Below are 15887 nucleotides of genomic sequence, written 5' to 3'. Positions count from 1 at the left end.
GCTGGGAATAGGAAAGCCACAGGCTCGCCCAGGAGAGCAGGGTTTGGGTTGGCCAAGTTGGGTTTGGGCTGCTATAGGTGCTGGAGCGGGGCTGTCCAGGAGGCAGCTGACCGAGCTGGGAAGACAGGAAAGAGGTCTGAGCCCCTGCCTGTCCATCAGAGCTCCAGAACCATCGGATCAGCAGCAGCTGTGTGGCTTTGAAGACATGAGAGGGGAAGAGAGTCAGGAAGAAGGGCCAGAGGGAGAAGGGGGCGGGCGCTATGTTAAAAGGGCAGCATGCAAGTCTCAGCTGGTCCAGATTCCAGGAGGGCCTCCCGTGCCCCGGCCAGTGAACGCCAGCCCATTCCCAGCAGGGGCAGCTATGCCTGGACATGGTTGGGGGGAAAAGGCAGATCTCCCGGGCGGGCAGCACCTGCTGTTTCCAATCTCTAATTGCACAACCGAGTGTCAGGAAACAGCCAGAGTGGATTTCCCAGACCCGGTCAACTCCAAGGGAAAGCCCAGGCCAGCACCCGTGTTTGCTCTGTCCACACGAGCCCTAGCCATGGGCAGTCACACCCCATAGTGACCGGCAGCCTGGTGCTGGGAAAGTCAGGGAAGGGCAGGCCACAAGGGGAGAGGTTGGCCGGTGATTCCCAGCTTCCTGATCACTCCCAATATCTAGGCCCCAGTTTCTTCCTCTCACATCCCTTTCACAATCCAGGACCGCTGGCTCCTAACTGCTCACCTGCCTGCCTGCCTGATTGCCCCCTAACCACTCCCCTGCTGGCCTCATCGCCCACAGCTGCCTCTGCAAAATGGGGATGATATGCCCTTCACTGCTTGCCAATCACAGACGGGGCTGTTGCTTCATAACAGTAGGGTGAACCATATGAAATGGAATGATATTCAACAGCTTTCTGACCTATAAAATCCTCAGCGTCACATGGTGCAACCCAATGACAGCACCGTTCAAAATAACAGCAGCTGCGTTTCTCGCCCACTGTGAACCCAGAGCCGTGCGGATGGGCCGTGTGCAGCTCATGCGTGACCCTCTGAGACACATGTTATTACCTTGGCTCTTCGGATGAGGGAGCGGAAGTCCAAAGCGGTTACATAAGGTGCCCCAAACCACGAAACAGGTCTTGAACTTAAGCAAATCCTCTTTTTGGGTATTTCCTCCGCTGAACACAAAGTTCCTGATTAGAACAGCTTGCTCTGCCAATGTGTTCTTCCCGGCTGTTCAGGCAGAAGACCACAGATTAATCGTCGGACTCAGCGCTCAGCCATGGCCTTGATGAAAAAGAACCAGGTTTCTCAGCAAATGCATTCTTTCACATGGGTGCATGTCCCTGTTTATCTAAACCTCACCTCTTCACCTGGCCTCACTGTTTTCTCATCTATCTGATTGGGGAAATATCCTCTTTTCTTACTCCTACTATGGACATATTTTTGCATTTTGATGTCTTTAGAAGTGGGATGTAACCTGCAGCCCCTGAAGTAGTTATGGAATGCAAGAATCTGTCTGTCTTCCCTCCCCACCCCAACCTGTCATTAAACTGATGGTGACTGGCGTTAGAAATAGGCGACCCCTTAGAAGAGCGGTTCTCAACCTGTGGGTCGAGACCCCTTTGGGGGTCGAATGACCCTTTCACAGGGGTCGCCTAAGACCAACGGAAAACACATATATATTTATATATTGTTTTTGTGATTAATCACTATGCTTTAATTATGTTCAATTTGTAACAATGAAAATATATCCTGCATATTAGGTATTTACATTACAATTCATAACAGTAGCAAAATTACAGTTATGAAGTAGCAACGAAAATAATTTTATGGTTGGGGGTCACCACAACATGAGGAACTGTATTAAAGGGTCGCGGCATTAGGAAGGTTGAGAACCACTGCCTTAGAAGCACATTTGTTTCACTTAACAAGCATTTTACACCTGTGGACTGATTTAATCCTAACAGTCCAGAAGGTAGGTATGTATGATCATTATCCCCATTTTACAGGTAGGAAAATTGAGGCACAGAGAAGTAACGTGTCCAAGGTCACACAACTAGCAAGCGATATAGCTGAAAACACTTCATCCCCAGCCTACACTGCCCTGATAGCTTTTCTGTCTCTTTCTTCCCTGTCAAACTTCTCTTGAGATTGTGGCAGGTCCAGACGAAGGGGCAGGCTAGGGAGGGACACCCAGAACCTCAGTCCATAGAGGTACTAAAGCAGCGGTTCTCAACCTGTGGGTCGCGACCCCTTTGGCGGTGGAACGACCCTTTCACAGGGGTCGCCTAAGACCATCCTGCATATCAGATATTTACATGACGATTCATAACAGTAGCAACATTACAGTTATGAAGTAGCAACGGAAATAATTTTATGGTTGGGTCACAACATGAGGAACTGTATTTAAAGGGCCAGAAGGTTGAGAACCACTGTAAAGCATCCCTGAAATTTAAGAAGATGGAGAAAATGGCCCTGTGTCGGGGTGAGTGCTGGGTGCCCTTGAAGGAACTATTTGGATAGCCTCTTGGGAGGAGAGCGAGGCCTCTAGGGGCAGCCTGACAACAGTGAGGAGGGTGAGGGCCACGCATCCCTTCTGAGGAGAGGCCCTCGATTGTAGGGGGAAATTGGTTTCTCTCTGCTCACAGTGCGGATTCTCTCCCACTCCAAGCGACCCGACTTTCCGGATGCTAGCTGGGTGTCCTCCCATTCAATTCACCGGAGTCAGCATCAGATCCCACAGGTAAGGGCTCAGTCCGGCGAGACTCTTCACTCAGAGGCCAATCACCGGTGCTGGTTGTCACCTGTGCTTCTAATCGAACCTGCCTGCGAGTTTGGCAACTTAAACCTATAAAATCCACAGCTCACACAACTCAGGGTGAGGAGTTTACTGCCTAGATCACCGGTGTATGAAAAAGGATATTATAGCTCAGGAACAGTCAGAGGAGATGCAGAGAGCGAAGCCTGGGGAGGGACACGGATCTTGCAGGCACTCTCGGCACAGGTTGGTTCCCCTGGTAACCAGCTCCCGCCCTGAGGCTATCCAGGAGGCCGCAGACACCTGCTGTCTCATTAGCATACAAAGATATTCAGAGGGTTTTAGATTCAGAGGGTTTTAGAAGATCTGTGCCAGGAAACAGAGGGAGAGACCAAACCCATACATGTCCTGTATCACACTCACTGCCTGTGGTTTTGCTTCAAGAGGCACGCAGGTTACAAGAAAGACCAAACCTTGCTCTTTGCTTGGGTCTCCAGTTCGCCCTAGATAATTCCAGTTCTCCAAGATGATAGCTCCCTTCCTGGGGCAGGTCCTCTATCCTCAATTCTTTTCTTTTTTTTAATATATCTTTTATTGATTCCAGAGAGGAAGGGAGAGAGAGAGAGAGAGAGAGATAGAAACATCAATCATGAGAGAGAATCATTGATCGGCTGCCTCCTTCACGCCCCCTTCTGGGGATCGAGCCTGCAAACTGGGGTACTTGCCCTTGACTGGAATCGAACCCAAGACCCTTGAGTCCACAGGCCGACGCTCTATCCACTGAGCTAAACCGTCTAGGGCTGTCCTCAGTTCTTTTAGGCGGTTAGGGGGAAGGTTCAAGGTTCTTCCTGAGCCTCCTGGTCCCGGATTGTGTTCAGGTAAAAAGAAGCTGCTGAATGGCACATCCTGGGGCGCTTGTTCTGAACCCCTACAGAACAGACAGCACAGGCTCGACCAAGGCTGGCTTCTTTGGCCCAGCATGTTTTTGAGATTCATTCATATTGTTCCCCGTGTCCGTAGTTCACTGCTTTTTATTGCTAAGTAATATTTCATTGCACAAAAACACTACCATTTGTTTTTTCATTTTCCTGCTAACTGAGCCTTTGAATCTTTTCTAGTTTGGGGCTATTTTAAATAACACTAAAGCCTTACACGTGACTCTGGAGAGGAGTGGTAATTCTAGAAAGCAGTTTGGTCACTCTCTGACAGCTGTCATCAGAGAGGAAAAATCACAATGTAAAACACTATAGACAATTATACCTCAATAACGCTGGAAACAATAACATAAAATGCTACAGAAAGATATAAAGAGAGGGCACGATTAAGTAAATTATAATCTAGGAAGTGACTGAAAGGTGATGTGAACTTTAAAATCACAACCACTAACTACAGTGAAACATGAAAAAATATTCAAAATATATAAAACTAGAGGCCCAGTGCATGAAATTCGTGCACAGGCAGGGTCCCTAGCGGCTGCTGGCTGCCAGCTGGGGCTTTCCTCTGTTCCGCGCCGCCCTCTGGTGGTCAGTGCACACCATAGAGAGCAATCAAACTCCTGAGGGCACACTTAGCATATTAGGCTTTTATATATATACTAGAGGCCCGGTGCAGAAAAATTTGTGCACTCGGGGGGGACGGGGTCCCTCAGCCCGGCCTGTGCCCTCTCGCAGTCTGGGACCCCTCGGGAGATAACAACCTGCTGGCTTAGGCCTGCTCCAGGGTGGCAGAGGGCAGGCCCAATCCCTAGGTGCAGCCCCTGGTCAGGCTCAGAGCAGGGCCGATTGGGGAGTTGGGGCACTGCCCCCTATCATGCACAGAGCAGGGCGGATTGGGAGGTTGCGATGCCACCCTCAGACACGCTCAGGGTAGGGCCGATTAGGGGGTTGGGGCACCGTCCCCTGTCACACTCAAGGCAGGGTCGATGGGGAGGTTGCGGCGCCACCCCCTGTCACGCACAGAGCAGGGCCAATCAGTGGGTTGGGGCACTGCCCCCTGTCACTCACAGAGCAGGGCCCATCAGGGGGGTTGGGGCTCTGTACCCTGTCACGCACAGAGCAGGGCCAATCAGGGGGTTGGGGCGCTGCCCCCTGTCACGCACGGAGCAGGGCCCATCAGGGGGTTGGGGCGCCGCCACTCTCACACTCAGGGCAGGGCCGATGGGGAGGTTATGGCTCTACCCCGTCACACACAGAGCAGGGCCCGTGGGGGGGGGGGGGGCGCCGCACCCTGTCACACACAGAGCCGCAGGGTGATCAGGGGGTTGGGGAGCTCCCCCCTATCAGGCACAGAGCAGGGCTGATCAGGGGGTTGGGGCGCCTTCCCCTGTCACAAACAGAGCAGGATGGATAGGGAGGTTGTGGCCCCGCCCCGTCACACACAGAGCCACAGGGCGATCAGGGGGTTTGGGCGCTGCCCCCTGTCACGCTGATCCCGGTGCTGGGAGGCATATTACCCTTTTACTATATAGGGTAGAGGCCTGGTGCATGGGTGGGTGCCAGCTGGTTTGCCCTGAAAGGTGTCCTGGATCAGGGTGGGGGTCCCCACTGGGGTGCCTGGCCAGCCTGTGTGAGGGGATGATGGCTGTTTGCAGCTGGTCACACATCCTTCAGGGTGGGGGTCCCCACTGGGGTGCCTGGCCAGCCTGGGTGAGGGGATGATGGCTGTTTGCAGCTGGTCACACACCCTTCAGGGTGGGGGTCCCCACTGGGGTGCCTGGCCAGTCTGGGTGAGGGGCTGAAGGCTATTTTCATGCTGGGGGTGACTGAAGCTCCCAACCGCTCCATTTTTTCTCTCTTTTTTTTTTTTTGTTCTGGGCCAGCTTTAGCTTTGAGGCTTGGCTCCAGCTCTTAGGCCTCTGCTGCTGAAAGTAGGTTTCTGGCCTTTGCTTACAATGTTGCAATCCTGCTGGCTGAAGCCCAGCGGACTAAAGCAGGTTTCTGGGGTTTTGTTTAGCTTCTATATTTGTTACATAGTTGCTTAGAGTTGCAGCTCACAGGCCTGCAGCAGCAGGCGGGGAACGTTGGAGTCCTCCGTCACTGAAGCAAGCAAGCCTCATGTTAGTTTCAAGCTGCCTGGCTGCTGGCCGCCATCTTGGCTGGCAGTTAATTTGCATATTGCCCTGATTAGCTAATGGGAAGGGTAGCGGTCGTACGCCAATTACCATGTTTCTCTTTTATTAGATAGGATAGATGGCACTAGCTGGTTTGGTTCATTGGATGAAGCATCAGACTGCGAACTAAAGGGTCCCAGGTTCCATTCTGGTCAAGGGCACAAGCCAGGGTTGTGGGCTCGATCCCTAGTAGAGGGCGAGCAGGAGTCAGCCAATCCATCATTGTCATCACTGAAGTTTCTATCTCTCTCTCTTCCACTCCCTTCTCTGAAAGCAATAAAATTATCATTTAAAAAAAATAAAAATTAAAATGGATGAGCACCCAAAGTTGTAAGCATACCATAATACTATTTTGTAAAAATATTACTTATATGGATAAAGATTTGACCCCGTCAAGTAGAAATGCAGAAGGGTGGTAGAGTTAGTAATTCCACAGGATTTCCTGAGCACCCACTGTGTGCTGGGCACTGCTCCAGGATTGGGGCAGCTGGTGAAAGAGAACAAGCTTCCCACTTGAATAGCAGAGGATGAAGACAACACAGAAGTGATTTCCAGTTTCAGATGTTGGAGATGGTTCACATAATACACTTACTGAAAACAGACATTCACCTTAATGCCCTGTGTTATTTTTGTTTATGTGTTTTTTGGAAAATGTCCCTGCCTCCAGGCCTGGGTTGGGAATCTCTGGACTTTTGGTCTTTCACAGTTGTTACCACACTCAACTGGAACTGAATCCATGTTTGCCTTCCCCTGCCCCCTGCACCCCTCCCCCACCCATCGCCCCTACACCCCAGGCTAGCCTGGGAACCTCAAAAGTTGCCTTAGCATTTGATTTATGACTGGGTCCCTCTCAAAACCTGGCACTCAGAGGGTCAGGAGCTGGATGAAACCCTGAGCACCTGCCCCTCTATGGAATCCACCACCTTCACTAATATCACTCCAGCCCTTACCACCTTGGCTTTGAACAGCCAGACCTTTGGGCCCTGGTCTCAAGGTCAGCAACCCAAATTAGACCCGAGCTTGAAGGCTTTACCTGGGGCTGACTTTTGGGAAAAGAGGGATGTTCTGCACATAACATTTCCCAAACACTCACATTTCCCGTCACAGCGGGTCTCCAGGGCCCAGCCCACAGCTCATTATAAAGGTCACCGCACCCCTCAGCCACCAGTACCTCAGAATCTAGCCGTATCCTCCTCTTGCCATGGCGCTGCCCTGGGCCCTAGCAGTCTTGAGCCTTCTTCCCCTGCTGGACGCCCAGAGCCCGGCGTGTCCCAATTTCTCGGTGCCCATCACCAATGCCTCCCTGGACCAGGTGGGTGCCTGGGCCCTGGGCGCCATGGGAGCTGTCTCCCTCTCGGGAATTCCCTTCTGCTATTGGCTTGCGGTCAGCCTCTCCTGGGCTCTGGGGTGAGAACCAGGCCAGCCTCCAGCGGCTTCCTCTGCCTCCAAGTTCAGAGCCTCCTTGCAAAGTCCCTCAGCAGGGCAGGCTGACTGTGTAGGGGCCACCGGGGTAGGGGGTTTGGGAGCGGGGGTGAAGGGGGCGGGTAAGTGAAGGCTGATTCCCAGAGTGAGCTCCTGCAGCCCCACTCCTCCCCCGGGCCTCTGTCTCCTGATTTGCAAAGTGGAAAGATCTGCCCCAGTCTCCTCCCAGCGGACTATCAAGGATTAGGCTCTCAGCCTCCATCACCTGCTCCTGGCTTCTCCTCAGATCTCTGGCAAGTGGTTTTATATCGGCTCGGCTTACCGCTTCCCCGAGTACAAGAAGGAAGCTGGCAAAATCCAGGCAGGCTTCTTTTACTTCACCCCCAACCACACGGAGGACACGATACTGAGCAGAGAGTACATGACCGTGTAAGACATGCACAGGGTGCCAGCCCAGCCCCAGCTGCAGCCCAGCGTCTGGCTCCTCCTCCCAGCTGCCCAAACACCTGGAGCAAGCCCCTCCCCCCTCCTGGCCTCAGCCTTCTCATCCAGGGAATGGGGGCGGAGCTGACTCTAATTGCCACCTGCCTCTCCCCCTCCAAGATTGTGACAGTCCACTTCTCCTTGACTATCTTACCGTTTTCTCCCCTCTTCTGTCTGGCTTTAGCGGGGACCAGTGCCTCTATAACTCCAGCAGCGTGAAGGTCCATCGGGAAAATGGGACCCTGGTCAAATCCGGTGAGCCCTGAGGGGAAGGGTTGCTGTGTGGGATGGGAGATGGTGGGTGGGCCAGGCCAAAGGAGGGGACCTGGGGCTTTGGGCACAGAGAGCCCGGGAGATGCCCGCTTCTTACATCTCCATGGGCTGCTGCCTGCACACTGAAGCAATCAGTCACAGCTGCCAACCTCTCTGAGCTCTTACTATGTGCCAGGTGCTGTTTGAAGTGCTTTCTATGAATTAACCCCCTTTAACACTCACAAACCACCCACGGAGGACATTGCAGTGCTCAGCTCAGGACATGGAGAGACAGGAGCCCCTTGTCTCTCTCACTCATCCTGCAATTAGACCTGGACTCAACCCGAGAATGGTTCCAGTCCTGCCTCTCAACCACTCTTTTTGTTTGTTTTTTATTAATCCTCACCTGAGGATGTTTTCCCATTGATATTTAGAGAGAGTGAAAGGGAAGGGAGAGACAGAGAGAAAGGAAACATCAATGTGTGACAGACACATTCATTGGTTGCCTCCCACACAGGGTCCGGGGATTGAGCCTGCAACTGAAGTACATGCCCTTGGCCGGAACTGAACTCTGGACCCTTGAGTCCTTGGGCCGATGCTCTATCCACTTAGCCAAACCGTCTAGGGCTCAACTACTCTTTACCCTGTGGGACGTAAGGGTGGCAGCCTGTTTATTGGGCAGGCGGTGACTTCACCCATGTCCCCACCATCACTGCAGAGAAGGCCCATCGCAGGAACACACAAATGCCAATGGAATTGAACCAACACCCCAGGCTCCTCCCTGAACCTCATTGTCCTGATCTGTAAAATGGGAGAAAGGCCCTGACAGCCACAGTTCACAGAGGCGCCTCTGATTCCACATCCATTCGGCACAGGGCCTGGTGCACAGCAGGAGTGAGGGACACGTGGCTGAGGTGAACCCCTAGCCCTCACCGATAGGCTGTGTGGGCCTGGGCACACCCAGGTTTCCTCACCTGTGAGGTGGGACCCACTGTGCCGTCTCCATGGTCTCACCCAGAGGCTTTCTCTTCCAGAGAATGGCAGAGAACATTTTGCCCAGCTGCTGCTCCCCAAGGACCCCAAGACCTTCATGCTCGCTGCATTCCCAGAAGACAAGCAGCTCATGGGGCTGTCCTTCTTTGGTAGGCACCCCCAAACTCCCACCAGCCTTCCCCCAACCACCAGCTCATAGGGCTGGCCTCTAGACCTCCAGTCCTCCCTGGCCTCTACCCTGCCCTCCCCACACTCCCCCCCCCCCAAAAAAAAAACCACACACTGACATTCTCCCCTGTCCCCTTGTTCCTCCTGCAGCTGACAAGCCAGAGGCGACCCCGGAGCAAATGGAACAGTTCTATGACTACCTCACGTGCATGGGCATGGACAAGTCAGAAGCCATGTACACGGATGAAAAAAAGGTGAGGGCAAGGAGGACTAGGCGGTGCCCACCTGAGGGCGCTCCTGCTTTGGGCAGCCCCAGAGGCCCAGAGAGGGCCATCTCCCAGCCAGGGCTGCACAGCCAGGCAGGAGAGCCTGCTTTTCTGTGCCCATCTCATGCGGGGACAGCTGAGCTTCCCAGAAGCCCATGGGGACTGGAGCCCCAGTGCAGAGCGCACTCCACCCTCCCGCCAGGAGCCCCTGCCCTCCCCCATCACTGTCCTTTCTTCTCCTGCTGTCCTGCAGAATGTGTGCCTGCCGCTGGAGAAACAGCACGACGAGGAAAGGAAGAAGGAAAAGGAGAGGTCCGAGACAGGCACAGCTTTGGATTAGGACCTCGGGGACCTTGGGGGCCTATCCTGAGACCCCCCCCACCCTGTGTGCCTCAGTTCTTTCCCTCAGTTGCACCAATAAAGTTTCTGCATTTGGAATAGGCAGGTTGTCTATTGCTCACTCACTCATTCATTCACTCATTCATTCATGTTGAAGCCGGTGCCCCTGGCTGCAGAAGCCCCTGCTGTAACCCCCAGCACACATGCCAGGATGGACGATGGCACGTGGTGTGGGAGCCCAGCATGAGAAGGTTCCTTCTGCAGGAGGGGGAGTCTGGGAAGGCTTCCTGCAAGGGGCATCTGATCGAGTCTAGAAAGATTAGGAGCTTGGTTAACACCTGCTGTTCCTGCTGCAAGCCAAGGGTCTGAGAGGACACGTTAGAGGAACATAAAGCAGAGGACCCACAGTGGGAGTTCAGGTGGGTAAGGGGTGGAGAGGACTCAGGCACATGGCATGGTGCCAGGCTTGAAGGACCTTACGGCAAACATCACCCTGGCCATCTGGGAGGTGAGCTGGGTGGGGCCTGATGAGGTGAGCGCCTGGGCCAGGGCAGAGACAGAGGGAATTTTGGGAAAAATGTTGGAAACACAGAAGCCTCCAGAGGGAGGCAGGAAGAATAGGAATGTGCCACCAACAGGTCCATGGGTGGGGAAGGGGGGAATGGCTGTGTCAACCTTCTACCCCACCAAACTGACTTTAGAAACCACAAATCAATTGACATACACCACAAACACCAGAAACTGTGGGAATGTTTTTGGGTTCTCTTGGCTTTTCTTTTTTTATGATCAATATTCATTCATCTTCATTTGCGTTAATAAAGAAATGGACTTTTCCACTGCCCCCAATATACAAATATCACAGATGCACACACATTCCAGAAAAGCTGTGGTACCCACTGCTATGGTGAGGGGGGATAGGACACAGCCTGGCAGGTAGCTGGCCACTGGCCCAATTCCACAGGGATCCCCAGGCCAGAGTGGGGGTCTCGAGATGAGGTACAGAGAGGGGACATGGAGGATTGGGCCTTAATGAGCAGTCTGACATCCCTCGAGGGGTCCCAGATTGGAGAGGGTGCAAGCTGGATTGAGGGACACCCTCCAACCCCCGTGCATGAATTTCATGAACCAGGCCTGTAGTAATAACATAAAATGCTATAGAAAGGCATAAAGAGAGGGCATGGTTAAGTAAATTATAATCTAGGAAGTGAATGACAGGTGATGTGAGCTTTACAATCACAACCACTCACTACAGTGAAACATGAAAAACTATTCAAAATATATAAAATGTCACTTGCTGGTTTGGCTCAGTGGATGGAGCATCAGCCTGTGGACTAAAGGGTCACAGGTTCAATTCTGGTCAAGGGCACAAACCTGGGTTGCCAGCTTCATGCCCCAGTAAGGGGCACGCAGGAGGCAGCCAATCAATGATTCTCGTCATTGATGTCTCTCTCTCTCCCTCTATAAATCAATAAAAATATCATTTAAAAAAACAAAAAATAAAATGGATGAGCCTCCAAAGTTTTAAGCATACCATACTACCACTTTGTGAAAATATTATTTGTATGGATAAAGATTTGACCCCGTCATGTAGAAATGCAGAAGGGTGGTAGAGTTAGTAATTCCACAGGATTCCTGAGCACCCACTGTGTGCTGGGCACTGCTCCAGGATTGGGGCAGCTGGTGAAAGAGAGCAAGCTTCCCACTTGAAAGCAGAGGATGAAGACAACACAGAAGTGATTTCCTGTTTCAGATGTGGGAGATGGTTCACATAATACACTTACTGAAAACAGACATTCACCTTAATGCCCCGTGTTGTTTTTTGTTTATGTGTTTTATTCTTGGAAAATGTCCCTGCCTCCAGGCCTGGGTTGGGGCATCGCTGGACTTTTGGTCTTTCACAGTTGTTACCACACTCAACTGGAACTGAATCCATGTTTGCCTTCCCCCACCCCCTACAGCCCTCCCCAGCACATCCCCCTTACACCCCAGGCTAGCCTGGGAAACTCCAAGTTGCCCTCAGCATTTGATTTATGACTGGGTGCCTCTCAAGTCCTGGCACTCAGAGGGGCAGGAGTTGGATGAAACCCTGAGCACCTGCCCCTCTATGGAATCTACCAGCTTCACTCATATCACTCCAGCCCTTTCCACCTTGGCTTTGAGCAGCCAGACCTTTGGGCCCTGGTCTCAAGGTCAGCGACCCAAATTAGACCCGAGCTTGGAGGCTTTACCTGGGGCTGACTTTTGGGAAAGGAGGGAATGTTCTGCACATGGCATTTCCCTAACGCTCTCAGGATTGTGTCACAGCGGGTCCCCAGGGCCCAGCCCACAGCTCATTATAAAGGTCACCGCACCCCTCAGCCACCAGTACCTCAGAATCTAGCCGTATCCTCCTCTTGCCATGGCGCTGCCCTGGGCCCTAGCAGTCTTGAGCCTTCTTCCCCTGCTGGACGCCCAGAGCCCGGCGTGTCCCAATTTCTCGGTGCCCATCACCAATGCCTCCCTGGACCAGGTGGGTGCCTGGGCCCTGAGCGCCTTGGGAGCTGTCTCCCTCTCTGGACTTCCCTTCCCCTGCGGGCTTGCCGTCAGCCTCTCCTGGGCGCTGGGGTGAGAACCAGGCCAGCCTCCAGTGGCGGTCCTCTGCCTCCAAGCTCAGAGCCTTCTTGCAAAGTCCCTCCGCAGGGCAAGCTGACTTGGTGGGGGCCACCGGAGAGGCGGGGGTTGGGAGCGGGGTGAGGGGTGGAGGGGGGTGAAGGCTGATTCCCAGAGTGAGCTCCTGCAGCCCCACTCCTCCCCCGGGCCTCTGTCTCCTGATTTGCAAAGTGGAAAGATCTGCCCCAGTCTCCTCCCAGCGGACTATCAAGGATTAAGCTCTCAGCCTCCATCACCTGCTCCTGGCTTCTCCTCAGATCTCTGGCAAGTGGTTTTATATCGGCTCGGCTTTCCGCTTCCCCGAGTACAAGAAGGAAGCTGGCAAAATCCAGGCATCCTTCTTTTACTTCACCCCCAACCACACGGAGGACACGATACTGAGCAGAGAGTACACAACCATGTAAGAACTTCCCATAGCCCCAGCTGCAGCCCAGCGTCTGGCTCCTCCTCCCAGCTGCCCAAACACCTGGAGCAAGCCCCTCCCCCCTCCTGGCCTCAGCCTTCTCATCCAGGCAATGGGGGCGGGGCTGACGCTAATTGCCACCTGCCTCTCCCCCTCCAAGATTGTGACAGTCCACTTCTCCTTGACTATCTTACTGTTTTCTCCCCTCTTCTGTCTGGCTTTAGCGGGGACCAGTGCCTCTATAACACCAGCATCGTGAGGGTCCATCGGGAAAATGGAACCCTGTCCAAATCCGGTGAGCCCTGAGGGGAAGGGTTGCTGTGTGGGATGGGAGATGGTGGGTGGGCCAGGCCAAAGGAGGGGACCTGGGGCTTTGGGCACAGAGAGCCCGGGAGATGCCCACTTCTTACATCTCCATGGAACGCTGCCTGCACACTGAAGCAATCAGTCACAGCTGCCAACATCTCTGGGCTCTTACTATGTGCCAGGTGCTGTTTGAAGTGCTTTCTATGAATTAACCCCCTTTAACACTCACAAACCAGCCAAGGAGGACATTGCAGTGATCAGCTCAGGAAACGGAGAGACAGGTGCCCACTTGTCTCTCTCACTCATCCTGCAATTAGACCTGGACTCAACCCGAGGTTGGTTCCAGTCCTGCCTCTCAACCACTCTTTTTGATTGTTTTTTATTAATCCTCATCTGAGGATATTGTCCCATTGATTTTTAGAGAGAGTGAAAGGGAGGGGAGAGACAGAGAGAAAGGAAACATCAATGTGAGAGAGACACATTGACTGGTTGCCTCCCACACAGGGTCCGGGGATTGAGCCTGCAACTGAGGTACATGCCCTTGGCCGGGATGGAACCCTGGACCCTTCAGTCCGTGGGCCAATGCTCTATCCACTTAGCCAAACTGGCTAGGGCTCAACCACACTTTGTCCTCTGGGACTTAAGTGTGGCAGCCCACCCATGACCCCACCATCACTGCAGAGAAGGCCCATCGCAGGAACACACAAATGCCAATGGAATTGAACCAACACCCCAGGCTCCTATCTGAACCTCATTGTCCTCATCTGTAAAATGGGGAGAAAGGCCCTGACAGCCACAGTTCACAGAGGTTCCTCTGATTCTACATTCATTCGGCACAGGGCCTGGTGCACAGCAGGAGTGAGGGACACATGGCCCAGGTGAACCCCTGGCCCTCACTGATTGGCTGTGTGGGCCTGGGCACACCCAGGTTTCCTCACCTGTGAGGAGGGACCCACTGTGCCGTCTCCATGGTCTCACCCAGAGGCTTTCTCTTCCAGAGAATGGCAGAGAACATTTTGCCCAGCTGCTGCTCCCCAAGGACCCCAAGACCTTCATGCTCGCTGCCTTCCCAGAAGACAAGCAGAACATGGGGCTGTCCTTCTATGGTAAGCACCCCCAAACTCCCACCAGGCTTTTCCCAGGACCACCTGCCCCTATGGCTGGCCCCTAGACCTCCAGTCCTCCCTGGCCTCTACACTGCCTCCCCCATGCACCCCCCACACACACACACACACACTGACATTCTCACCTGTCCCCTTGTTCCTCCTGCAGCTGACAAGCCAGAGGCGACCCCGGAGCAAATGGAACAGTTCTATGTCTACCTCACGTGCATGGGCATGGACAAGTCTGAAGTCATGTACACGGATGAAAAAAAGGTGAGGGCAAGGAGGACTAGGCGGTGCCCACCTGAGGGCGCTCCTGCTTTGGGCAGCCCCAGAGGCCCAGAGAGGGCCATCTCCCAGCCAGGGCTGCACAGCCAGGCAGGAGAGCCTGCTTTTCTGTGCCCATCTCATGCAGGGACAGCTGAGCTTCCCAGAAGCTCATGGGGACTGGAGCCCCAGTCCAGAGCGCACTCCACCTTCCCCCCAGGAGCCCCTGCCCTCCCCCATCACTGTGTTTCTTCTCCTGCTGTCCTGCAGAATGTGTGCCTGCCGCTGGAGAAGCAGCACGACGAGGAAAGGAAGAAGGAAAAGGAGGGGTCCGAGACAGACACAGCTTTGGATTAGGACCTCGGGGACTTTGGGGGCCTATCCTGAGACCCCCCCACCCTGTGTGCCTCAGTTCTTTCCCTCAGTTGCACCAATAAAGTTTCTGCATTTGGAATAGGCAGGTTGTCTATTGCTCACTCACTCATTCATTCACTCATTCATTCATGTTGAAGCCGGCGCCCCTGGCTGCAGAAGCCCCTGCTGTAACCCCCAGCACACATGCCAGGATGGATGATGGTATGTGGTGTGAGAGCCCAGCATGAGAAGGTTCCTTCTGCAGGAGGGGGAGCCTGGGAAGGCTTCCTGGAAAGGGCATCTGAGCCAGTCTAGAAAGATTAGGAGCTTGGTTAACACCTACTGTTCCTGCTGCAATCCAAGGGTCTGAGAGTGTAGGGAGCGGCTATAGGGTTAAACCTCAGACTGACCTGTTGGCAAAGCCACAAACAAGTCCCAGCTTAGAGGGCACAGCCCTCTTAGCATAATTAGGCTTGACCTTATGACTCTCCCTAGATCAGTGGTTCTCAACCTTCTGGCCCTTTAAATACAGTTCCTCATGTTGTGAACCCCAACCATAAAATTATTTTCGTTGCAACTTCCTAACGGTAATTTTGCTACTGTTATGAATTGTAATGTAAATATCTGATATGCAGGATGGTCTTAGGCGACCCCTGTGAAAGGGTCGTTCGACCCCCAAGGGGTCGAGACCCACACGTTGAGAACCACTCCCTAGATCTTATCTAGGTAGCTAATGGGCTGCAGGAGATGTAGCAAGTGCTGCCAAAACAAGTGAAACTCACAAGAACATTGTAACTATGGTGACCACTACCTTGTTTACCTCTGGCTATAAAATAAAGGCTCAGCTTGCTGTCCGAGTCTCTCTCTGTGGCCTTAGCTAGGCACAGAAGATCCACCTAGGTCCAGCTTATTCTCTTTGTCTGTCTTTTCTACATCCTTTGCCACTCCCCCCCCCCACCCCCCCACCCCAGGCTCACCAAACCCTTGGCTGAGCTGGCCTGGCACATTTGGCGCCCAACCCAGGGCC

General features: G+C 53.4%; 2 protein-coding genes across 2 annotated transcripts; both read left to right on the top strand.

The window, feature by feature from the left end:
• Positions 1-7056: 7056 nt before the first annotated feature.
• Positions 7057-9881, top strand: LOC308528289 (alpha-1-acid glycoprotein-like; the record flags this gene model as incomplete). The annotated part of the gene is made up of 6 exons (XM_081103859.1): positions 7057-7167; positions 7564-7706; positions 7945-8015; positions 9047-9154; positions 9324-9427; positions 9693-9881. The coding sequence occupies 6 exons, from the start codon at positions 7057-7059 to the stop codon at positions 9777-9779; spliced, it is 624 nt and encodes a 207-aa protein (XP_080959985.1). The 3' UTR covers positions 9780-9881.
• Positions 9882-12176: 2295 nt separating this feature from the next.
• On the top strand, positions 12177-14863 carry LOC308528277 (alpha-1-acid glycoprotein-like; the record flags this gene model as incomplete). Its single annotated transcript, XM_081103847.1, has 6 exons — positions 12177-12287; positions 12685-12827; positions 13055-13125; positions 14135-14242; positions 14409-14512; positions 14777-14863. The coding sequence occupies 6 exons, from the start codon at positions 12177-12179 to the stop codon at positions 14861-14863; spliced, it is 624 nt and encodes a 207-aa protein (XP_080959973.1).
• Between the last annotated feature and the right edge of the window lie 1024 nt (positions 14864-15887).

Source organism: Myotis nattereri (assembly GCF_964212035.1).
Source record: "Myotis nattereri genome assembly, chromosome: 12".
Lineage (NCBI taxonomy): Eukaryota > Metazoa > Chordata > Mammalia > Chiroptera > Vespertilionidae > Myotis > Myotis nattereri.
Note: the sequence above shows the minus strand (reverse complement) of the source record. Positions and strands in the feature narration are given on the sequence as shown.